The 24,927-nt window shown below is 39.6% G+C and overlaps 2 protein-coding genes across 5 annotated transcripts in view; one reads left to right on the plus strand and one right to left on the minus strand.

The window, feature by feature from the left end:
• The window catches only part of rad51 (RAD51 recombinase), a 43,181-nt gene extending 33,597 nt beyond the window's left edge, over positions 1-9,584 (minus strand). For 2 of the 4 annotated variants that reach the window (XM_077710194.1, XM_077710193.1), the window contains exons 1-3: positions 9,400-9,584; positions 7,252-7,342; positions 768-905 (exon numbers count right to left, since the gene is read on the minus strand). In XM_077710194.1, the coding sequence (XP_077566320.1) occupies positions 768-905; positions 7,252-7,335 (222 nt within the window). In that variant the 5' untranslated portion in view covers positions 7,336-7,342; positions 9,400-9,584. Of the gene's footprint in view, positions 1-767; positions 906-4,103; positions 4,237-7,251; positions 7,343-7,991; positions 8,430-9,399 lie in introns of those variants that run through there. The other 2 variants (XM_077710196.1, XM_077710195.1) reach the window with 2 other exon arrangements.
• A 387-nt stretch (positions 9,585-9,971) lies between these two features.
• smim8 (small integral membrane protein 8) lies at positions 9,972-13,085 on the plus strand. The gene is made up of 2 exons (XM_077710203.1): positions 9,972-10,157; positions 12,633-13,085. The coding sequence occupies exons 1-2, from the start codon at positions 10,029-10,031 to the stop codon at positions 12,789-12,791; spliced, it is 288 nt and encodes a 95-aa protein (XP_077566329.1). The 5' UTR covers positions 9,972-10,028; the 3' UTR covers positions 12,792-13,085.
• Positions 13,086-24,927: the final 11,842 nt, after the last annotated feature.

The following is a 24,927-nucleotide window of genomic DNA, read 5'->3' on the forward strand; positions in this document are numbered from 1 at the left end:
CTCTGTTTGCTTGTCTCTCTGTCGCTCTCTGTTCGCGTGTCTCTCTGTCGCTCTCTGTTCGTGTGTCTCTCTGTCGCTCTCTGTTTGCGTGACTCTCTATCGCTCTCTGTTCGCGTGTCTCTCTGTCGCTCTCTCAACGCGTGTCTCTGTCGCTCTCTCTTTGCGTGTCTCTGTCGCTCTCTTCGCGTGTCTCTGTCGCTCTCTGTTCGTGTGTCTCTCTCGCTCTCTGTTCGTGTGCCTCTGTTGCTCTCTGTTCGTGTCTGTCGCTTTCTGTGTATGTGTTTCTCTCTCTTTGTGTACCATATCTTGCTCTCTCTCCATGCGTCTCTTTCGCTCTCTCTACGTGTGTCTCACTATCTGTGTGTCTCACTATCTGTGTGTATGTATGTCTCTCTCTCTCTCTCTCTGTGTCTCAGTGTTTGTATGCACGTGTGTGTGTCTCTCTCTCTGTGTCTGTTTGCATGCATGTGTGTTTGTGGCTCTTTCTCTCTCTGTCAGTGTGTGTGTGTGTGTGTGTGTGTGTGTGTGTCTGGCTCTCTATCGCTGTGTCTCCCTCTCTGTCAGTGTGTGTGTGGCTCTTGCTATCGCAGTGTCTCTCTCTCTCTCTCTATGTGTCTCTCCCTATCAACCTCCATTTTTTGACGAAATTACAAAACCACTTCTGGAAGAAATTTTGTCAATCGAGGTACGGGTGTAATAATTAACATGAATTGTCCCCACATCTGAATATTTTTTAGACAATTCTGTTTCAAGAAATGGAAACTTACAATTATTTTATCAGCCTTGACTTCACTGATGCCTTTAATGTTTAGCAGCTCCTTCTTCGGGGCATAGGCCACTGCCTCAATGGTATGAAAGCCAGCATCCTCCAGTCTCTTGATGTCACTCACACCTATTCCACATTGCTGTAGAGGAGAAAGATCTGTAAATTTTTATCATCAGAAGCACTTCAGTGTTTCTCTATACAAGAATAAGAATATTGACCCATAACATTGTCTCCTTTAAAAAAAATGTCAGACCTATTTTTCTTTAAACTCAGACAGCCCTCTCAAGTATAGTCTTAATTAATGGATTACTTTTAACGGACGGGACACTATGACCTCACGAGAATTTATTTTTATTAATTTTGACCACGTTGCGGCTCTTTCACATATCCTTCTCATCTTTGTTTTTCTAAAAATAAACCTGAATGACTTAGGTGAGAGGTCTCAAACCCGCGCCCCGCAGGGCAACTGCGCGCCTGGGACGATAATTTGCGGCACGCGTCTTAATATGAAAGATTAATGTCCGTGCGGCCCGCAAGATTGATATGAATGACACTGTGACATTGAGCTGGATGACCCAATCAAGATGAGGTATACGGTTCTGGAGGACGGGACATTGGCCGGGCTGTTCAGTGCCTCGCTCACTCACTCATTCATTCATTCCTCCAATCAGCTAGACGGAGAAGCCGTGAAGCCGATCACCCCGCTCGGCGAGCTGCCGTAATCCAATACGAACGGAGAGCGAAAGAGCGCATGCACAACAGACCCACGCAACTGAAAGTTAAAAGTTCAATCCGAGACTCATTCCAAGTGTAAACACATATTACAGCCCCAGAGATGTCTGTTTCAAAGCCTGCCGTGAAGAGAAAGGTCAGTGATGAGCACAGATAGTTTCAAGAAAAGTGGGGAGTGCAATATTTCCTTGTTGAGCACAGGGGCACCCCGACGTGTCCCATTTGAACTGAAAAAGTTGCAGTGCACAAGGAATACAATTTGAAATGTCATTATGCTACTAGACCTGCTGAGGAGTACAAAAAATACCAGGGAGATGAGAGAGCCAACCAGGTTGACAGTCTTAAAACACGTCTTCTGAGGCAACAGGATTTCTTCAAGAAGGCTACCAAAGAAAGTAACGCAGCAGTCGAAGCTAGCAACGCCGTTTGTGAGCTGATTGCTAAAGCAGGAAAGCCATTCACAGAAGGTGAATTTATCAAAAAGTGCATATTACAGGCTGCATATATTGTCTGTCCAGAAAAGAAGTCAGTTCAACCACATCAGCCTTTCTGCCAAGACGATGGTAGAGCGCATTTCCGACCTGTCAAGTGACATTTATGATCAACTGTGTGAGAAAGCGCAATGTTTTTGTATATTCAGTGGCTCTTGATGAGACCAGACACTGCCCAGCTCACAATATGTCTGTGGTGTTGATGACAATTTTGAAATGATCGAGGAGTTGCTCACAGTAATTACAATGCATGGCCAGACCACCGCTAAGGAATTATTTCACAAGCTGTGTGATGCCATTCAGAATGCCGGTTTGCCATGGAAGAGCTTTGTTGGAATAACAACTGATGGAGCCCCATCAATGATTGGAGAAAGAATGGACTGGTAGCTCTTGTTAAAAAAATGGCAGAGGGTGTGGAGGCCATAGCTCTGCACTGCATTATCCATCACCAAGCCCTTTGCAGCAGATGCCTGAAGTTTGACAATGTGATGTCTGTCATTGTGAAATGCATCAACCAAATCAGATCCAGGGGCTTAAAGCATAGAAGGTTCCATGCTTTTGTTTAAAGGAAATAGAGTCAGAATGTGGGGATGTGCTTTACCTCACTGAGGTACAATGGCTCAGCAGGGGAAACGTGTTGAAGGGATTTTTTTAGTTGAGAGCAGAAGTAAAAGACTTCATGGAGATAGACAGGGTTGCTGTTCCTGTGCTAAGTGATCCCAAATGGCTCATGGACTTAGCTTTTCTTGTTGATATCACGCATGAGCTTAATGTACTGAACAAGAAGCTACAAGGCCAGGGGCAACTTGTCAGTGCTGCCTATGACAACGCGAGAGCATTCTGCACTAAACTTGTGTTATGGAAACCCAGCTCTCTCAGGCAAACCTTTGCCATTTCCAAGGATGCAAGGCACCATTCAGTGGTGAGAAATATGTTGAGGCCATTTCGAAGCTGCAGGAGGAATCTGATCACAGATTTGCAGACTTCAAGACACACAAAGCCACATTTCAAAATTTTGTGGACCCCTTCTCCTTTGATGGGCAAGATGCCCCTCCTGAGCTTCAAATGGAGCTCATTGACCTGCTGTGCAACTCTGCACTCAAAGCTCAGTGTTCAGGGAGGTGAGTGGAGAAGCAGTTAAGCTTGGGCAATCTTTGACAGAGTTGACCCCCAGCTTCCCTGAACTTTCCCGAATTTTCAAGCGGACCATGTAACTTTTTGGGATCACATACTTGTGTGAGAAACTCTTCTCCACCTTGAACTTCAATTAGTCCAAGTATAGGTCCAGACTTACTAATGAGCATCTTCATGCGCTATTGAGGGTCTCCACTGCTTCCTCCCTCAAGCCAAATGTGACTCAGCTATGTGAGAAGAAGCGCTGCCAGGTCTCTAGCAGCAAGAAGTAGGCAAGAGAAGCTCTGTCCAGAATATTTCATGTTCAATGTTCCATTCAAGTTCAGAAAGTTAAAATTTAAAGAGCTGGTAATACAGACATTTGAAACAGAATACAAATAATTAGTTTTCTCAACTTAGCCAGCCACTGTATATCTACTGTAAGCCCTTTATTAGTTTATTTTTTTATTACTGATTGATTTATTTTTTATTCATCTTTAAGTTAATTTATTTAATTCATTAGAAAATAAAGATATTTGATAACTTTGGAATGGTTTTATCAGAGCTTTTCTTGTGGAAATCCTGATGCGGCCTAGTCTCACCCAGACTCTGCCTCTAGCGGCCCTCATGTAAATTGAGTTTGAGACCCCTGTCTTAGGTCTTTTCAGGATGCGTCTCCAGAAAACTGCAATCACTTCCTATCTCTCGACTTTAACTGCATGGCGAAATTACTTCACATTAAAATCGTTCCTACCATCTGAATTACAAATGAATGCCACGGTGTCATTTCATTTATGCCTAAATTGCATGCTATTAATTTAGTACATCAAGGAACGTCAATATTTAAGAGGCATTTTCAACCAAAAAATACAAAAAAGTCAGTCACAACAAAAGAGAAAATGCAAGACGCAAACTAGGCACGATAGAAATGATTTTTGGAGTTGCTATTCTCCTTCTGTTGTGAATACATTATTGGCACAGAGATGAAGTGCTGTCCTGACCTTTGCCATTTTTCACCGCCATTTTCCCATCTGTCTTCTGGTTACGAGTTTCAGCGTATATTTAGGGAATGGTGTACTAAAGAATGAAGCATTAAAGAAGTGTTGGGTTGACTTCGTCCAAGCAGTCCAGAATCTGCAGTAAGCATTTTATGAAAGATAAGTTTAACAGTAACATAGAGAAAAAATGGCTTTTGTGCTGGTCGAAAGGGCAGTCACTGTCACAACCATTCATCAATATTATAATCGCTATTACATTAACTGTTGGAAAACCTGACATTAACCTCCATAAAATTGGACAATTTTGTCCAATATGTTGAGTGAATTATCGAAAGTACTATACTATACTCGACAATTTAGAGTGTCCAATTAGCCTACCATGCTTGTTTTTGGAATGTGGGAGGAAACCAGAGTACCCGGAGGAAACCCACGCAGGCCCGGGAAGAATATGCAAAATCCACACAGATGAACACGACTTGGATTTGAACCCAGGACCCCAGAGCTGTGAGGCCGACACACTCACCACTCCGGGCCGCCACCAGTTGGATTGTAGGAAATATAAAAACGAGATAGCATTCACACCGCAATAATTCAGTTACTTCAGATTGACAGCCTCCAAAGGGAAAGGTTCTGACAGGCAAGCTATAAATTGCCCTTTGTTAAAGCCTTATCACCTTTACACATCATCAGAGCTGGCAACTACCCCGCGATTTTGCGATACAACGCAAACTACGGTACACCGGACATCCCGGAAATTCAAAGAAATAGTCACTTACATTATTTTTGAAGCAACCATTTTGAGCGAGTACCAAATGTGCAATTTAAATGCCACAAAATTTACATCATCGCTACGGCTTCCACCATCTTGATTAAACTGTCCTGTAAATCGGAAGAATTCGGTAACACAAGTGCATTGTGAATCATCCGAGTTACAGGTTCTGACAAATGATTCGTCTTGTGCAACTTCACCGTGGCAATCGATTCGGAATCTATTACATAGATAGCCTTGATCGCTTTAACATTTTTGTTTTCTTTTCATAAGGGAGGTATATATTATTAAGGCTGACTAAACCACCACTCTTATTTTGAAACAAATCCTATAATTTCTTGGGTTGTTCCAAAGGAAGTTCAAGTAGTAGTACACAGCATTTTGCGATAAGCCTCCTTGGAATAAGCGTAAAATGGATCGCAATCAGGATGAATCTTTCATGAAATCCAGACAAGATTAGATAATTAACTTAACATCACGGTGTTCGTTGATAGTACTGGGATACCTCATCTACACAGATATTCCATTCAGAAAGTGAGACGAAAGCACACTGATCAGTTCCCTTTTTGAGTTTCAAGCAATTGACAGTTGAAGAATGACATATTTTACTCATTCTTTTTATTGTAGCAGTTTCATTTTGATATTACTACTGCAGGATTTAACTCTTGATCTCAACTCAATTACAATATGAATAAAAAGATTGGTCTGAGATTCTTCAATTACAATATTAACAAAAGACTCCGTGAGATTATTTTTTTTAGGTTGGATTCATGCTGATAAGGAGACAGATGGTCTGGATGATGTGGATTCGAGGATGGAGAGTGTGAAGTCCGGAGAAGACACCCCTCTCAGCAGTCGTGGACCAATCCGCATCATTGTCAACCAGCGAATGAATATGCATTATTGTAATACTATAACTGGGCAAATGAGGGTCTGGGCGATGTCTTTCTCATCCTCTGCTGGGGGCAGCGACACTCAGCGGGCTTATTCTTTGGGATGGAGACCCGGAGCTCTGTAAGGATCAATTTGTCAGGAATAAATCATCGGTGGATTAACTCGCTCAACTCTGGTTTGTCTCCTCCAATGCTGAAAAGCTCCGTTGTTAGACGGGATAAGACAGAGTTAGGGAATTGGAGTCAGGCACTAAAACGATAAGTCTAACACAATGCACAATATTCTTCTCCACGATTGCACAACAGTCAACTTTTTCCGAACGTTGAAAAACTCAGCTGAAGACGTTCACGGTACTCCATACCAAATTACAAATCTAGAACTCCACGCTGTACGCCTAAGTTTCTCAATATAGCAAGAAAAACTTAAGGAGCCTGAGCTGCCCACTTATGTACCTTTTGAAAAGAAAAAATATCATTTTATAATCAAAACACAACAGGAAATTTATAACACAGACACTCGCAGAGCTCCATTTCTTCTTATTTGACAAAATATCCCATGTTGACGCCGTTTCCATAAGGGCTGACATTTGCACATTGCATGCATGTGCAGCTGCAGGTAAGGGACCAGTTGAAGAAACTTGATGTTGTGGAAATTTGAATTTGCCAATAAATGATCATCAAATTTGACTTTGTTCACTTTGATACTTATTTTCATTGTGCTGTACTTTTTCAATAGTTTGCAAAAACAATATTTCAATTGATAAAAACATAACGGTTTGATTTAAATTGTCCTATGCTTATTTATGTTTACATTTTATATTGATTTAGCGTGAATTCATTCAACATTTACATCCTCTTGTAACCTCTTGTATTTTATTTTGAAATTGTCATGATAGAGTTGCTCTCCCATTGCCGTCAATGGAAAGACTTCTAACACGTTTTGTTCTTTTAGTGTGCTTAATGCAGCTTTATTCATTTCCGGTTATCATTTTTATGTCTGGTTTCACAGTCATCAACATTTGTTGATGTTAAGTCTGTGCGAGCACAACTGTTGTTTCTGTAATGTCAGGCGATTGAATAAATATCGGCAGAAAAGTTATTATTACGAGATTCAAATCGTTTTTTTTTGTTTTTACATTACAATAATCCCTTGAAATTCGAGTGCCCCGACATAAAGGGATTTGAGATACGAGTAAACTTCCTAGCAAATATCTACCTTGAGTATGAAACAAATTTGGACATACTAGCATTCGAGAGAGCCACGAGAGGCTGCTTAAGATTTCAGCGCCACATCTTCCTCGTGCAAAGATCTCTACAAGCACTGGGCGGAGCGTTGCATTTTTTCTGATTTTTTTTGTTAGTTAGTGCAGAATTAAGGGAACCACAATGGATCCATTGCAAGCCAGTGCAATGAAGGGTAGTGCGAAGAAGGTGTATGATGACAATCGATATCAAACAAGAAATAATTGAAAAAATAAAAAAAACATACCTCAAGTCTGCAGAGAGGCTGCGGTCCAAAATTATCTTCCTCCTCAATGGCATTTTCAACTGCACCCTGGCATTGCATTGCCATCCTCTACCTGTGGAAACAAACATTACTTTACATAATCTACATATTGGGGAACAAACAATGCACAAACTCATTCAAAATGTTGATACACAACACAATTTTTCAATGTGGCAAGTCTTATATTTGAATGACATTCAGACAAATAGAGCAGTTCCGTGAAAGTGGTTGGTGCGTTGGCCTCGCAGTATTTGGTTAAAATGCAGGTTGGTCTTCCTGTGTGGAATTTTCATGTTATGCTTGGGTATTCCTCAGGTAATCTATCTTCCACATTCCAAAAACACTCATTGTAGGCTGTTTTGACAATAAATTACCCCTAGGTATGAGAGTCAGTGTGAATGATTGTCCGTCTCCTTCTGGCCCGTGATCGGCTTGCTACCAATTCAGCATGTCCCCCGTCTTACGCCTTTAAATAAGTTGGGATAGGCTCCAGCACCCCTATGACTCTTGTGAGGAGCGGTTCAGAAAATGAATGAATTCATACAAAGGTTTAACTTATGGTAAAGTAAATAATAAACAGATCACTGATGAATACGAAATATGAAGACGAAAGTAAAATACAGTCATAGGTCTACATAGGTTTCAGAACTATTTTCGTAACTTGAAAATTTCATAAGTAGAGCAGAGCAATGTAAATTCTCTAATTCGTTCCAGGGCCATACCTCCCAACTAAAATGCATAAGACAAATGTCGCCAAAGTGGCCACGACACGTGAACACTTTTTCAGGATGTTTTTTTTACACAAGGTCGGAAAATTTGCTTCGCCCATTTTTTTTCCAGATGTGTGCTGTTGCGATGGTGGCTGCTTCCTCCACAGCTGCCTTCTTGTTGAATTCCTTGTGTATTGCCAAGCATTGAGAGTTCATGTTTTTCCACCAATTAGGAAAGTTTGTTTCTCCGGCGTTTTTCTGATTTGTGCTGTTGCAATGGTAGCTGCTTTCTCGTTGAATTCCTCGTGTATTGCCGAGCGTTGCATGTGTCCGTTTTGGTGCACATCGACCAACTAACCCGTCAGCGTCCGTGTTACTGACCACAAAGCCCAGCGCCACAATTTCGCCCGCCGAAGGCTGCAGTTCAGGTTGAGGCACTTCCAAGCATAAATAAGTTTAAGCAGGTAATGGGTTAAAGAAAATGAACAGTTGTTGTGAGAAAGCCAATGAGAGCCCAGTATTTGGTGGAGTGAGCTTCTAATGTGAGAATCAATGCATCCGCGACAATATTTTCAAAATAAAATAACGGATAAGGAATGCATGTACTTTTTGGATATTTTTCTTATCTGGAGGCACTCATTTGCATATAAAACGATTTTGTAACTTGGAAATTTCGCACCGAGAGGTATGACTGACTGCATATAAATATATAACCAAAGATGTAACTATTAGCTTGTGACATTACACTGGCATGATAGCTCATTGTTTGTTATGTCTCATTTTCTGAACTGCTCTACCCTCATTAGGGTCGCGGGGGGTGCTGGATCCCATCCCAGCTGACTCCGGGTCAGCCGATCACGGGGCTCAAGGAGACGGACAACCATGCACACTCACACTCAAACCTGGGGGTAATTCAGATTGTCCAATCAGCCTGCATACAGTTGCAATATTTTACATGTGTATTCTAATTTTTCATTAAAAAAGGCCGTTTGAAATTTCCAACTCGGTTTGAACACAATGCTGATTCTTTATTATCCCAAGATTTAGCTGTTTAAGAATGTTTTTACATACAATATATGTGTCCTGGAACCAGCCCCAGCCGAAGATGTGACGGATCCAAATGCAAAACACACAATAAATTGGAATATATTTATAGTACATTTTTACTGCGTGAGATTCGTCCTCAAAAAGACTGCTCGAAACATTTTTTTACTCAGAAATTTTAGTAATAGTTACGTTAAACAATATCAAATATAAACGCTAAATGTATAATTTTTATGATTTTTCAAGCGTCAGGCTTGATTATTTAGACAACACATGCAATAAATAAACCATTAAAAACATCTATACATTGCGTGTCGCGACTAGCTTGCTAACATTACAACCAGGTTTTCATATACGTATTAGTAAACCATTTTACCTTCACACTTCAAGACAGCAGAAAATCGAAGACAGTCGAAGGCTGTATTCGTTAATATTGACGTATCCTTGATAAATTTCAATTCAAAGTTAGCTAATGCGAAAACATCCCTAGTCCTACTTTCCTGCAATAGCAAGCCAGTTAAATGCAACTTTTTCGTTTGATACAGCGCGAGTTCCCGCTCGTACGTACGTCAATGATGACGCCACGCTCATGTTTGACTTTTGATTGGATGAAGGGCTAGACATTCAGTACAGATAGAGGACGCTTTACTCTGAAATGTGCGTCAACGTACATTCCATTTTGAATGTGGTAAAAGGCGGGGGCGCTCTCACAGTTACAGTATAAGATCGAGACCAGGAACGAATTTGTGACTTACGAATAAATAAATGACTGTGCAGACGTAATATTGTTCCGGTTCATGATGTGTAGTAATAATCGAATCTGGTCACAGTGCTGTTGATCGAATGGCTCCGATGCAAAATGACTAACAAAAGACGATGCCCGTCTTATTTTGTTGATAAGCGCATCAGACATCTAGCACCATTGAATATCTACACTTTGCCTCAAACGTCTTTACGCATGCGCACATCTTGCAATCCAAGCAGACGTCAGTCTTATAGTTGGACATGGTATCTAAGAAAACTCATCAAAGCAAGGACGTAGTCCCAAAACCAGTCCGCATGAATTCTGGATCAAGAGAAGCACGGGGCACCACATTATTCAGGGTTATCAACCCGGAACTCTTCATCAAGCCTGTAAGCAACGCGTCAGAATCAGATACTCATAATGTACTTCGATTTTATTTTTTTGGAAACAGAAAATGGAGGATATACGCCATTGTAGATGCGTGTAGTGTTCAGATTGGAGTAGAATGGATATTTTTATTCATCCCGTATTCGGGAAATTTCGTTGGCACAGTAACAAGAGGGTGAGAATGCAAATATAGGAAAGGCATTTTAGACATAAATAGATAGGTAATAAGTAAGTTAGTACCCTGCCCCCGTAAAATCACCTTGTGCGCACAGCATGTTCACTTCTCAATAGTACCACGTGGGAACGTGAGGTCACCGATCTTCTCTGACACGCCTCGCAAACAGCAAAACAACTTTCGTACATTGAAGACAACAGTTGTTCCTACCAAGTTTCTCGTTTCATTGCGCAAAACTATATTGAAAAATAAACAAAACTGGTCCACAAACATAGATGCCCTGTACAGAAGGGGCCAGAGCCACCTCTACCTACTGAGGAGACTACGGTCATTTGGAGTGTGGAGGTCACTGCTGAGGACCATCTACTGTGTTTTATGCAGTGGTCTGTTAGGGAAGCGGGAGCACGGAGAGGGACAGGAACAAGCTGATCAGGAGGGCCAGCTCTGTTCTGGGCTGTCCTTTGGACTTTGTGGAGGAATTCGGAGAGCGGAGGATGCTAACCAGGATGAGGTCCATCATGGACAGCACCTCCCACCCCCTGCACGAGTCGGTGGAGTCCCTTCGAAGCTCCTTTAGCAATAGACTGCGGTACCCTCACTGCAGGAAGGAGCGCTTCCGCAGATCCTTCCTCCCATCAGCTGTCAGGCTCTTTAACCCAAAAAATGGCTGTGGGTTAGGACCTACTGAATTCTCATGCATGCGTATACATGTGCTTCTCTCTCTCTCTCTCTCTCTCTCTCTGTGTGTGTGTGTGTGTGTGTGTGTGTGTGTCTGTCTGTCTGTCTGTCTGTCTGTCTGTCTGTCTGTCTGTCTGTCTGTATATCTATATATGTTTCAGCAACACGGTTACTTATTTATATATTTATTCATGTATTTATTTATTAACTTACTATTAACTACCTATTTGTGTAAAATGCCTTTCCTATTTCTGCATCCTCATCCTCTTGCTACTGCGACAAAGAAATTTCCCAAAGACTGACTGACTGCTGTAAACAGAAACTCGTTTTGTAATTAACTTCTTTTTGTAATCTAACAAAGGAGTGTGTTCAGCATCGGAGGAGACAAACCAGGGTTGAGCGAGTTAATCCACAGATGATTTATTCCATACAAATTTACCCGTACAGAGCTCCGGGTCTCCCTCCCAAAGAATAAGCCCGCTGAGTGTTGATGTCCCAAGCGGAAGATGAGAAAGGCATCGTCCAAACCCGCGTTTGCCCAGTTATAGTATAACAAAAATGCATATTCATTCGCTTTGACAATGAGATGCGGACTGGTCCTCTACTGCGGCAAGGGGCGTCTTCTCCGGACTTCACACTCTCCTTGCTCGAATCCACACCATCCAGACCTCTGTCTCTGCTTGTCCTTTGAAGTCCAGACCATCGGCTCATTGTTCTCTCTGCCCTTTGAAGTCCCTCTCCATCTGTTTTCTTATCAGTGTGAATCCAACCTCAAAAGAAGAATCTCAGGCAGGGCCTTTTGTTCATTGTAATTGAGTTAAGAACAAGAGTTTAATCCTGCAGTAGTAATATCAAAATGAAACAGCTACAGTAAAATTAATGAGTAAAATATGTTATTCTTTAGTAGAAACCAAGGATCTGGTGTTTGCATCAAGAACACCATACACTGTGAAGCATGGGGGTCGAAACATCATGCTTTGGGGCTGTTTTTCTGTAAAGAGTCTAGGGCGACTGATCTGTGTAAAGGAAAGAATGAGTCGGGCCATGTATCAAGGGGTTTTGAGGGACAATCTCCCATCAACAAGGACATTGAAGATGAGACGTGGCTGGGTCTTTCAGAATGACAATGATTCCAAACACAGCCAGGGCACCAAAGGATTGGCTTCGCATGAAGCATTTCAAGGTCCTGGAGTGGGCTAGCCATTCTCCAGATCTCAACCCCATAGAAAATTCTTGGAGGGAGTTGAAAGTCAGTGTTGCCCAACAATAGCCCCGTACCATGACTGCTCTAGGGAGATCTGCATGGAGAAGGGCCAAAATACCAGCAACTGTGAAAAGCCTGTGAAGTTACAGAAAATGTATGGTCTCTGTCATTGCCAACAAAGTATTGACCAAATACTTATTTTCCCCATGGTTTGCAAATAAATTATTTAAAAATCAAACAATGTGATTTTCAGGTTTTTGCCCCATTGTATGTGTGTGTATATCTGTTCATATATAATACATCTTTTTTTAATTGATTTTTCTTTCTTTTAACAGGACAGTTGAAGTCCTAAAATTCTTTCTTTTATATACTTTTTAAATTGTATCTTAACTAATAGCTGTGATTTCTCTCCTCCGCCAGAATAAACCAGTGATGGCATTTGGGCTGATTAGCATCACCTTGTGTATTGGTTATCTGGGCTACCTACACGCGACAAAAGAAAATGACCAGCACCTTTACGAGGCCATCGACGGTAAAAGAGAGAGTCTGATGAGGAGGAAAGCTTCAAAGTGGGGGTGATAGCTTACTATACTTGTGCTTGGCAGTGAATAGTATAAATTATAACATAACTGTATATGTGCATGAGTGCTTGCATATGTGTGGCTTTCAGAGGGAGAAATGCCATATGTTTTACCGATCCCAAAGGAATATATTTTCATATAATATTCTATCATAGAAAGTAGGAATTTGTGTATACTTTGTATTTTTCCAATGTTTTTTTTTCGGGCAAATGGTTTTATGGGTCTAATTTGCAAACTGACCCAAGCCTGCCTATTTGGGAAGTGATAATAAAAGTTGTATGAGTAAAGAAATTTGACACAAAATCTTCTTGAATGCATGAGAATCAGTCCTGCTTTTGATTGTTCTTTTATGACTAGTGTATCTAGCTCAAGTGTTGATTGCTTTTTTCCCCTCCTGAATAAGGTGTTGTCAATTTTTCATTTAACAATTCATTTTAAAAAAATTAGAGAACGTCTACAGTCTTCCCTCGATTATCGCGACTTAATTTTTTGCAAATTCACGTCGCAATTTTTTCTATTATATTTTTCATTTCAAATTCATAAAAATGTGACTCCGCACTTAAGAATATATATATATATATATATATATATATATATATATATATATATATATATATATATATATATATATATATATATATATATATATATATATATATATATATATATATATATATATATATATTCCCCCCCCCCCCGCGAAATAGCGAGGGAACACTGGATATATATACATTTTTCAGTTCATAAAGAGGTTAAAATCCACAGTGAAACTTATAAGCGGAAGCCACTCTTTCCACTGGGACTCAGCGCTGATTTTCTTTTTTCTTATATTACGGGTGACCCTACTTTGTGATTTTTAAATTATCGATTATGTCTAGTCTCTATTAACCGCGGTATTCGAGGGATTACTTTGCTCCTTTTCCATTTCATCAACTTTTGCATCATCGCCCCCTATAACCAACCACTATTTGGCCTGGTACTGACCGATAGACGGTTCTAAAAATGTCCAAATATTTTGAAACTGTGTTAGAGAAAATACAATTTGGTATTCATTGGTTAAGAATATCATTAAGCCAAGACAATGAATCGAATGAATTATAAATTATTTAGTCTTTGGCTTTAAGATCTGCTTAAGTTCCCAGGTTTAAAAAAATCCTCCTTATGCTGTAATTTAATTGACATAATTGAACTCTCTTGTGCATGCATACTCATTGATTAGCAACAGCGTAACAATGTTGTCAAAAGAATTCGGAGACTTTTCTGTACTGTTTGTTAGAACATGATGTATGTACATGCGTGCGTGCATATGCATTAAACTCTTTAAACTTGTGACTTCTCGAGAGATAGTTTGACTATTGTTGTGAAGCAAAAATAATAAGGATGTATAAGAAAATAAAATTTGGAATAATATACAGAAGGACAGAGGAATCTAGTTTTGTCTGCCTAGCAAAATTGTTATTGCAATCTGCTGCTCGAATTTGAATATAATAATATTGTGGAATTCTATCTAATGATTCCATTATGAATTGTAATTTAGAGACGTGCATGGCCACAGCTTGAACTTTTTATATAATTTGATTCAGTTTGTGCAGGCATCTGATTGTCGCTTATGTTTACATGAGCCAGGGGGATTGACCTCCCGAAAAAGATACTAGACGGTGCCGAAGCGAGGGCAAGGGACAAGTTGTCCTTCAGGGTCTCGGATACTGTGCTCAAACATTAAAAGATGCCGAGTTGTTCAATATAGTGGGTCATTGTTCTTGTGTAACTGCTGTCCAAGTGTGCACTCTTTTCGAACTTCAATAATTGGAGTCACGGAATCGGGAGCCGAAGGGGAACGCGTCAAATGTTGGCTGCTGAAACGCGAAAGGTAATGCAAAATCGACGGTCGTAAAAAAAAAATATTAAAAAAAAGAGGTAAGACTTCTTACCATTTGATTAGCTATACGGTCACTCGCAAGTAGACCAAAAGTCTTCGTGTGTTTTGTACAAAAAGACTCAAGTCAAAGCTGTTGAACAGCTGATTGGAATTTCCTTGGAAGGAAAGCTAAAAGGCCAGTTTACCTGCGGCCGTTATCCCGAGCGCTTTGTCTTATGGAAGAAACTCAAGTGCTTTTTCGGTCTGGAAAATAATACAAAGTGGGGAGTGGTCAGATGCGGCCATCGGCCGCAAGTTAATTGTAATTTCTATGAACATTACTTCAGGGTTAGCGGGCCTGTACAATTGAAGTTACGACCTCCGAAAAACGCATCAGAAGGAAACACTCAATCCCGGTCTGCGCCTAAAAATAATGTGGGTTCAGTGAACCCTCCTGTGAGCAATCAAGCCAGTTTTGTTGGAGCAAAAACTCATGCGGCCCATATGAAAACAGACTACATAATACATTTATGTACTGAAATATAACAATACTCTGATATGAGTTACCGAGTGTGTAAGTTGCTAAATGTGCGCACTTTTAGGAGAGTGAGTGTGTGTCTTTACCAGCTGAGAGGCAAAGAAGAATGAAGGTATGAAGTATAACAAAACGCGCCGTAAAACATATGATAAGCTTGAGACTTGAAAACAAGTGTCAAAACATAGTTTGTTAGACTAATAATTGTATCACCTGACTCCAATTCCTTAACTCTGTCTTATCCCGTCTAACAACAGATCGTGTTTGAGAAGACTTTAAATTAACTCTGAGTACACAACCACTCACTAAAGCGTTTGAAATAAAAGCATTTTTTTCTCTACAGTGCACTATCCAGATTTCTATAAACAAACTGCTTGTGCTAAATCCCAATTTTAATCCAGGTGATGTAGATTAAACACCTACTTCCTAACTGGTTATTGGAAAACATTGCTAACATTACCTTTCCTCCGACAAGTATTTTGGGAGTCAAATATCCAACGAAGAAAGACGAAATTGAAGACTTTTGTAAGAAATGGGCCAAGCAGACAAATAATTTAAACCCTAGCTGGCCTGCAAGTAGAATGCTTGATGTAAACTTGTGCGAGAGTATGGAACTTACAGTTAAGGACTACAAACCAAAAGATAAGAGCAATGAAAGACAATAAAAGATAAAGAATTGGAAGTTTGAAAGTTGTTTAAGAAGGAAAGGGAGTTGTTTAGGGAAAAAAAATAAAACAAAGTCGCGAAACAATGAAATCTACAGGGGGAGACAAAGCCAAAATAAAAAGCAAGAAGGAGGGACACATGAATGGTCAGTGTTCAGATGTGATCCCATCAGGTCTATACCCGTTTATCACTGAAAATGTTAGAATTTCAGGGGATGTGGACTTGGATGAAGGAAGGCATTCACCTTTGTCACCGTAAGGATGTCCAGTCCACCACAATACTGCAGCACCGACAAAAGAGACCCAAAGCCAAAATAGTCAAATGTGCTGGATTTTCATGCTGAGAGAGAACAAGTGCTCAAATAACTGACAAAACATTCGGTCATTCAATCAATCAAGAATACCAAAATGGAGACAGAGAGAAAGAAAACAGCATTATCCAGCAAATCGAGAATGCGGTAGATGATGCAACTTAGAAAATGAACAACGAAAGGAATAACTCAGTTGGAGCGGAAAAGAAACATGTGTTGGGAGGTTGTCTTACATTTGCCACGACAGACGGGGAAGGAAGACAGTATGATCTCAGATACAGAGCTGGGATTCCCCCTCCAGATAGGTAAACTGATCCAGCAAATCAATTTCCAATATTACTAAAATGTGCCCTGGGATATTACCATGGACAACCTTGGACCTTGAGGGATTTGTGGTAGTGCCTGGTGCTCTGAGAACTCAGCTCACCCAGCATAAACCCCCCCCCCCCCCCGCTCTGCCCAGTTCGTTGCAGCGCGGAAGTGGGTTACGTATCTCCAGTGCGCAAAGAATCTTTTTCATTTCTGTCATTAAATATCTCGTGCATCCATTATTCAATATGGTTGGTGAAAAGCGAAAGGCTTCTAGTGAGGGAGGTGCAAAGAAAAGACAAGCAATTTCGTTTGAAACGAAAGTGGCAATAATAAAGACGCTTGATGCCCGTGAGAAAGTGGTGAGCGTTACACGGGAATACAACTTGAATCGTTCGACCGTCAGTACCATTTATAAACAAAGATCGATCAGCAGGACCCGAATATTGAACTTTGCCTAAAGTTTGCAAATCAATTCAATGATGCCATACAATGCTACGGCGTTTATGATGAAAAAAAGGAGAAAACTGTGCAATTTTCATTAGATAGCTTCTTTCGGCCAGTTTCTCTATATGTATACAGTACTGTATGTATTCTCTCCAATTTTTTTTTTTCAGTACAAACCAATGCTGGTTACTTATACAAGCCTCAAACATACAAATGCACTTATATAAACCTTAAATATACTTATATAAGCCTTAAACATAAGCACAAAGTAGTATGGGCGAGAGTTTTGGGAATACCTAAAATGGAGAATGTCCTGTACCTGAGCAGACATCCTTGGATGCGTAACCCAGAGGCGGATGGAGTAGAGTTCAATCCGTACCGTAAAGACTTTTAGGCTAAATTGAGGAAGGAATACCCGATTAAGATTGATCCCAAGGCTCTGAAAGAAAGGCCACTCAATGATATGGAAAACTCTACCAAATACATCAGACGGCTGCTCAAAATGTGGAAACAAAAACGAGAAGAGGAGGTTGACAGCAGTCCTCTGATGACGACGCTATTCAGAACGGTGGTTGTTGAAGCAATGCAAACTCCGGTGAGAAGCAAACTGGAGGATGTTGTTGGACTAGCGCAGACATGGGCAAACTACGGCCCGTGGGCCACATACAGCCCGCTAGGCTTTTTAATCCTCCCCGCCGACGTTGTCCAAATAATGTTTTTTTTCCCAAGATGTCGACGTGACGTGAAAGCCAGTGACAGTAGCTCTGTCCACTTTTATTAGTTTTTAGTGTTTTACAGCCCCTCTATCTTTTTTTATTCAAATGACATTTTGATGTTTCTTAATACATTCCTTTTTACTTTACTTTGTACTTTATACTTTTTACTTTAATGATGAGTGATGAGTATGTTAATACTTCAGTCCTTTTTTCTGTTTATGTTTCATACCCATGCACCTCCAAGATGCTGGGATCCCAACATTCGACAAAATTGGCCTTTTAATCCATGGACGGCTCCTGGCTCCAATTTGCAACAACATTATTCGGGTCCAGTTAATCCATGGGGTGGGCTGAATTATGGATATAAGGGGTGCCTATAGAATCCTGCAGGGGAAGATCAGTTGCTAATAGTAACCCTAATCTATAACAAGGAATCAACCAGTAAAACAAGTCCAAATTGCAGGGAAACAAATACCATATTTAGCTGCTTTTGTAAAAAAGATAGGGTAAGGCTTATATGCGCATAAAAACACAACATCCACGAAACTGCAAGTTGATGACGGCTTGGTACGATTATATGACGACAAAATGGCGCCATGATGTCATGGCGCAATTGTGTTCTAAAGTCATGTCGCGAGACAATGCGGCCAATACGGTCATTTACTTCTTAATGAAGAAGGGATGAACAGATAAATGAATATATTTCAAGGAAAAAAATGTATCTTGCATATAAATTGAAAGAACTCGCGTGCCTATCACTGCTCGCTCTGATCACAGCCATCTTACCGTGGATAAACGTGCTCTAACCGTAGCGTTTACCATTTCATCACATCACAATAGTTAAGGCTGATAGAAGGTTTTGCGGTTGATCGTTAAAATATGAATCCTTGATAGCTGTGTTGTGTATGCTATTAAACTAGCGGTTTGGTGAGCACTATGTATACCACGATGGGCATATTTCCTTGTTGTGCTTAGGTACTTCCTTTTTTAATTTGCCTATGTTCAGACAACACGCCCCCCCCCCCCCCGCCCTTTTGAAACACAAAAAAAGGAAATGATTGTGCATATGTGATTATGAAATAAAATAAAGGGAGGGAGGGACTGTGAGAGTGGGAGAGTGAGAGAGTGAGCGGAAGAGAGTGTGAGCGAGCACGAGGGAGCAAGAGTGCAAGAGCGCGATAGAGTGCGACTGAGTGAGTCAGTGACTCACTGAGTGAATCAGTGATTGAGTGACTGAGTGATTTATTAAGGAAATGAGTGAGCGAGTCAGTGACTCACTAAGTGAATCAGTGATTGAGTGACTGTGATTTATTATGTCAATGAGTGAATTATTTAATTATTAAGCAAATGAATGAGTGACTGAGTGTGAATTAGAGAGAGTAACCCTGGGGAACAGGATTTTATTTGGACGTACTAGAATAAAGTATAATTGCGCATCCACTACAGTAGCTGGCAGTGGCGCTCTCATTTATTTTTTATTTCAGGCATTGATGCACTTAAAATCTTTTCTGTTGCAGACTTAAAACAAGATTTAATAAAGTTATTCTTTGTAAGTTTGCCTATATTTCTTTCTTTTTTTCCTTTTTTTTAATGTTAATAAGGATAAAATGTTGTACTTATAACAATTTTATAAAATGATTTTATTTATAGTCACGGTGGGAAGTAGGGGTGGGGGGGGGGGCGAATAGTTTTCTTCTTGCTAGGGGGGGCCTAACAGAAAATAATTGAGAAGCACTGATTTAACTGGAACTTGTGTCCAATGATGATGTGAATGTCTTTTTGACTAATATGTGTAAAATTTATCATCCAGTGATGTTCTGGTGCTTCGTAATACCATAATCAATGACCTCCATTTGGGTACCCTATTTTGCATGGTTGTCGTTTTAGAACCGAGCCTAATCGGTTCTGATGGGTGTATTGACCCAGTGATAATGTCTAATGATGATGTGAATCTATTTTCTTATATTCTGGATAAAAATAATCATCCAGGAATGTTCTGGGGCTTTGTTATACTATAATAAATGACCTCCAATTTTGTACTTTATTTTGCACGTTTCTTGTATTAGGACCGGGCCCACTCGGTTCTGGTTGATGCTATTAACCAGGGTTTTTTCCCAATGTGGGTGGATGTATTTAGATTATTCTTTGTAAAAATAAAGATCCAGGATGATTCTGGGGCTATTTGCCACTATAAAATGTGTCCAAAATATGCTTATTTGCGCTAAAAATAAGGGTTGCATTATAACCGGTCCTTTTCGGTTCTGGTGGGTGTATTTGCCCGGAGTCTGTGTCCAATGATGATGGTGATGTATTTTTGACAATTCTGTTTAAGAATTATCATCCAGGATTGTTCTGGGGCTTTGTAATACCATAATCAATGACCTCCATTTGCACACTTTATTTCGCACGCTTCTTGTATTAGAACCGAGCCCACTCGGTTCTGGTTAGTGCTCTTAACCAGTGGTTTTTACCCCGTGTAGGTGGATGTATTTTTATTATTCTGTGCAAAAATAAAGATCCAGGATGCTTCTGGGGCTATTATAAAAATTGTGCCTGTATTAGAACCGGTCCATTTTGGTTCTGGTGGGTGTATTTACTCAAAACTTGTTTCCAATGATGATAGGGATGTATTATTGACTATTCTCTATAAAAAAATTATTATCCATGGATGTTCTGGAGCTTTGTTATAGTATAATCAATGACCTCCATTTGAGCACTATATTTTGCCATTTTCTTGTATTAGAACTGTCCATGTCGGTTCTGGGTGATGCTATTAACCAGAAATTGTGTCTATTATGTTTGTGGATGTATTTTTTTTATTCTGTGTAAAAGTGAACATTAAGTATTGTTCTGGGGCTATTTCCCACCATAAATAGTGTTAAAAACATGTATATTTGCAATAAAAATAGTGCCTGTATTTGAACTAGGCCCAGTTGGTTCTGGTGGGTGTATTTAGTTATAAATGGTGTCCAATGATGATGGTGATGTATTTTTTACTATTCTGTATCCAAATTATCATCCAGTTATGTTCTGGGGCTCTATTATACCATAATCAATGACCTACATATGACTTACTGTATTTTACATGCTGGTTGTATTAGAACCGATCCATATCAGTTCTGGAGCGTCATTTTAATTGGGAATGTGGTCAAATCACTTGGTGGGTGTATTTATGACTAATTTGTGTCAAGATAATCATCCAGGTATATTCTGGAGCTATTTCCATCCATAAATAGTGTACAGAACAGTGCATATTACCTGTATTAAAATCGGTCCAATTCGGTTCTGGAGGGTTATTTTACCTATTTATTTGGTCTGAATTAATTGTGGATGTATTTATGACAAAATTGTGTAAAAATTATCATCCAGGGACATTCTGGGGCTATTTTATAGCATAAATAGTGTGTCAAATGGGGTTATTATTAGTAGTGAGAATACAACCATTAAAAGCAGTCCTACTTTTTTCCTGGATGTCCTGTAGACCCAAAATTTGTTTATAAAATAAGAGTACATTTATTAGAATAGATGGAGTCCAAAAGAAGCTCATCGCTAGGTCCAGGGGTTGCTTAAAACGTCCAAAAGTTCGATACCTTACGGGAGCTTTATGGATGTAATGACAAAATGTGTCCGCCAGACAGAAGAGTTTCCCCGTTTCCAAACAGCGTCCAGTGCGCATGATAAAGTATAAATGCCGGTCCAGACGGTTCTGGTGGGTCAATTTACACGGGAAAAAAATGCTTAAAATACGATTGGGTCATTGGGGGACATTTTGTTATACGGAAAACCGGTTCTGGGTTGATATATACATGGGAAAAACGTCTCAAATGAGGGTAGATTGATTAAATATGAGTGAAAGAGTGTATTAGAACCGGCCCATGTCGGTTCCGGAGGGTCATTTTAACCATGGATGATGTCCTATCTATGGGTGGATGTATTTATGACTATTTAGTGAAAAAATAATCATCCAGGATGATTCTGGGGCTATTTCCATCTATAAATAGTGTTCAAATCATGCCTCTATTCAATTAACACATTGTCTGTATTAAAATCGGCCCATTTCGGTTCTGGAGGGTTATTTGATCCATGAATGTGGATGTATTTATGACTAAAATGTGTAAAAAATATTCATCCAGGCATGTTCTGGGGCTATTTTATACAAGACATAGTGTCTAAAAGGGGGTTATTATTCGTTGTGATGAATACAACCATAAATAGCAGTCCTACTTTTTTCCTGAATGTCCTATAGACCCCAAATTAGTTTCTAAAATAAGAGGAGGGTCATTTTAACCATGGATGATGTCCTATCTCTGGGTAGATGTATTTTTGACCATTTTGTGTAAAAATAATCATCCAGGGATATTCTGGGGCTATTTCCATCCATCAATAGTGTACAAAACATGCACATTGTCTGTATTAAAATCGGTCCATGTCGGTTCTAGATGAGTATTTTACCTAATTATGTGGTCTGATTTAATTGTGGATGTATTTATGACTAAATTGTGGAAAAAATAAAGATCTAGGATTGTTCAGGGGCTATTTCCATCTATAAATAGTGTTCAAAACATGCCTATATGCAATAAACACATTGCCTGTATTAAAATCGGTCCATTTCGCTTCTGGTTGCTAGTTGTACTTAGGAATGTAGTTTAATATCATGGTAGACGTATTTATGACTAAATACTGTAAAAATATCCATCCAGGGATATTCTGGAGCTATTTTATACAAGAAATAGTGTGTCAAATGGGGTTATTATTAGTAGTGATGAATACAACCATAAATAGCAGTCCTACTTTTTTCCTGGATGTCCTATAGACCTAAAAAAAATTTCTAAAATAAGAAGACATTTATTAGAATAGATTGAGTCTAAAAGAATCAAGTCGCTAGGTCCAGGGGTTGCTTAAAACGGTCAAAAGTTCGATACATTACGGGAGCTTTTGGGTGTAATGACAAAATGTGTCTGCCACACAGAAGAGTTTCCCCGATTCCAAACAGCGTCCAAAGCGTGCATGCGTGCGGTAGTGTTAGGTTCATTAATAATTACCTTCGTCCGTAATTATCAATAACTGAAGGCAGACATCTTATTCAATTATTGACATTTAATTAAATAGAAATGGATAACAATAGGTAATACCTCCGAAGGGGAGAGTTTCAGCAAGTGTCACCTTACAACTTCCGAACATCTCCTCGAATAGACGTTTTCGTACGCCTCTTATTGCCATGAATCAAAACAATTTACAGAGTTGTTGATCATTCCATCAGGTATGAGTAAAAACAACATCTGGGACTACAATAACAATCAAAGTATTTTACCAATAACAAAAACAGGAGACTAGACCTAACAACATTTAGATTAGAGTAATTATACAACTTCCTTGACCTAAGAATCATATAATATAATCATTATCATATAATGGTTACATACAGAAAAACCCGAAGTGTGCGGTTACATAACGATAACAACATTCTTGTTATTGGCCGAATAGCCCTGGCCTCGTCACCAAGGGCCCACCAAATCTCAAGGACCCAGATTGGGTGGATTGTTTGTATAACCATCCTGGAACAGGCCGTCCAGGTTAAAGATGACTTGGCAATACTCGTGACCTCGCAACACTTTGAAAATAGAAAGAGAATGATTTAACGAAGAAATGAATTAATACAGAGAATAGAAAGAGAATGATTTAACAAAGAAATGAATTAATACAACTATTATAATAGTAATACAGAATAAACCCAACAGGTAGTGTATAAAAACGGGTCCAAACGGTTCTGGTGGGTCAGTTTACACGGGGAAAAGTGCCTGAATATTTCCTAGGTCTATATTACATCTTTTTATATCAAAAGAACCAGTTCTGGGTGGATATTCAGCCGGGAAATGCTCTTGGTACGAGGAAAATTTGATGATTGAATTATAGGTGCCTGTATTAAATACGGTCCATTTCGGTTTTGGAGGGTTATTTTGATGCAGGATTTTTTTCTATTTCAAGGCGGATGTTTTATTGACTGATTTGTGAAAAAAATAAACTTCCAGGGACATTCTGTTGATTTTTACCACCATAAATAGTATCATAAATCATGCCTATTTTCGATAAAATTGTGCTAGCATTATAATAAGGTCCAGTCGGTTCTGGTTGTTGTTTTTAACTGGGAATGCTTTTAAATATGTAGGTATATGTATTGTTGACAATTCTGTGTAAAAATATTCATCCAGGGATGTTCTGGAGATATTTCTCATCATAAATAGTGTCATTAACTGGAGCCCTTGATTTAACATAATGCCTTTCGGTTCTGGTGGATGTATTTGCACGGGGACTTTTTTCTATCTGTGAGGGAATGTATTAATGACTGATTTGTGAAGAAATAAACTTTCAGGGACGTTCTGGGACTATTTCCCACCATAAATAGTGTCAAAAACAGTCCTATTTGCGATAAAATCAGTGGCGGCATTATAAGAAGTTGGGTTCGGTTCTGGTGGGTTGTTTGGGTTAGGGATGGTGTCCAATGATGATGTGGATGCATTTTCTAATATAATTTAAAGTTTTATCATCCAGGGATGTTCTGGAGCTTTGTTATGTCCAAATCAATGACCTCCATTTGAGAACTTGATTTTTGCATGGTGGTTGTATCAGAACCGGTCCTTGTCGGTTCTGGTTGGTGCTATTAACCAGGGGTTTTTCCCCCTTGCGGGTAAATGTTTTTTCGTCATTCTGTGTAAAAATAAAGATCCAGGATGGTTCTGGAGCTATTTCCCATCATAGACAGTGTCCAAAACAGTCATATTTGCGATAAAATCAGTGGCTGCATTATAAGAGGTTGGATTCGGTTCTGGTGGGTTTTTTGGCCTGGGGATGGTGTCCATTGATGATGTGGATGTATTTTTGACTATTCTAAATAAGAATTATCATCCAGGGATGTTCTGGGCTTTTGTAATATCCAAATCAATGACCACTCCAATTGACCACTTGATTTTTGCATGGTTGTTGTATTAGAACCGGGCCCAGTCGGTTCTGGTTGGTGCATTTACTCGAGAACTTTGTCCATTATGTTGGTAGATATATTTTCGTTAATCTGTGAAAAAATAATCACCCTAACTGGTTCTGGGGCTGTAGCCGACCAAATATAGTGTCAAAAACTTGCATAATTGCGATAAAATCAGTGCCTGTATTATAACCGGTCGGGGTCGGATGTGGTTGGTGTATTGACACGGGGATGGTGTCCAAGGATGAAAGGGAACTATTTTTGACTATTCTGGATAAAAATTATCATCCAGGGATGTTCAGAAGTTCTGTTATGCC

Source organism: Stigmatopora nigra, unplaced genomic scaffold (genome assembly GCF_051989575.1).
Source record: "Stigmatopora nigra isolate UIUO_SnigA unplaced genomic scaffold, RoL_Snig_1.1 HiC_scaffold_24, whole genome shotgun sequence".
NCBI classification, from domain to species: domain Eukaryota; kingdom Metazoa; phylum Chordata; class Actinopteri; order Syngnathiformes; family Syngnathidae; genus Stigmatopora; species Stigmatopora nigra.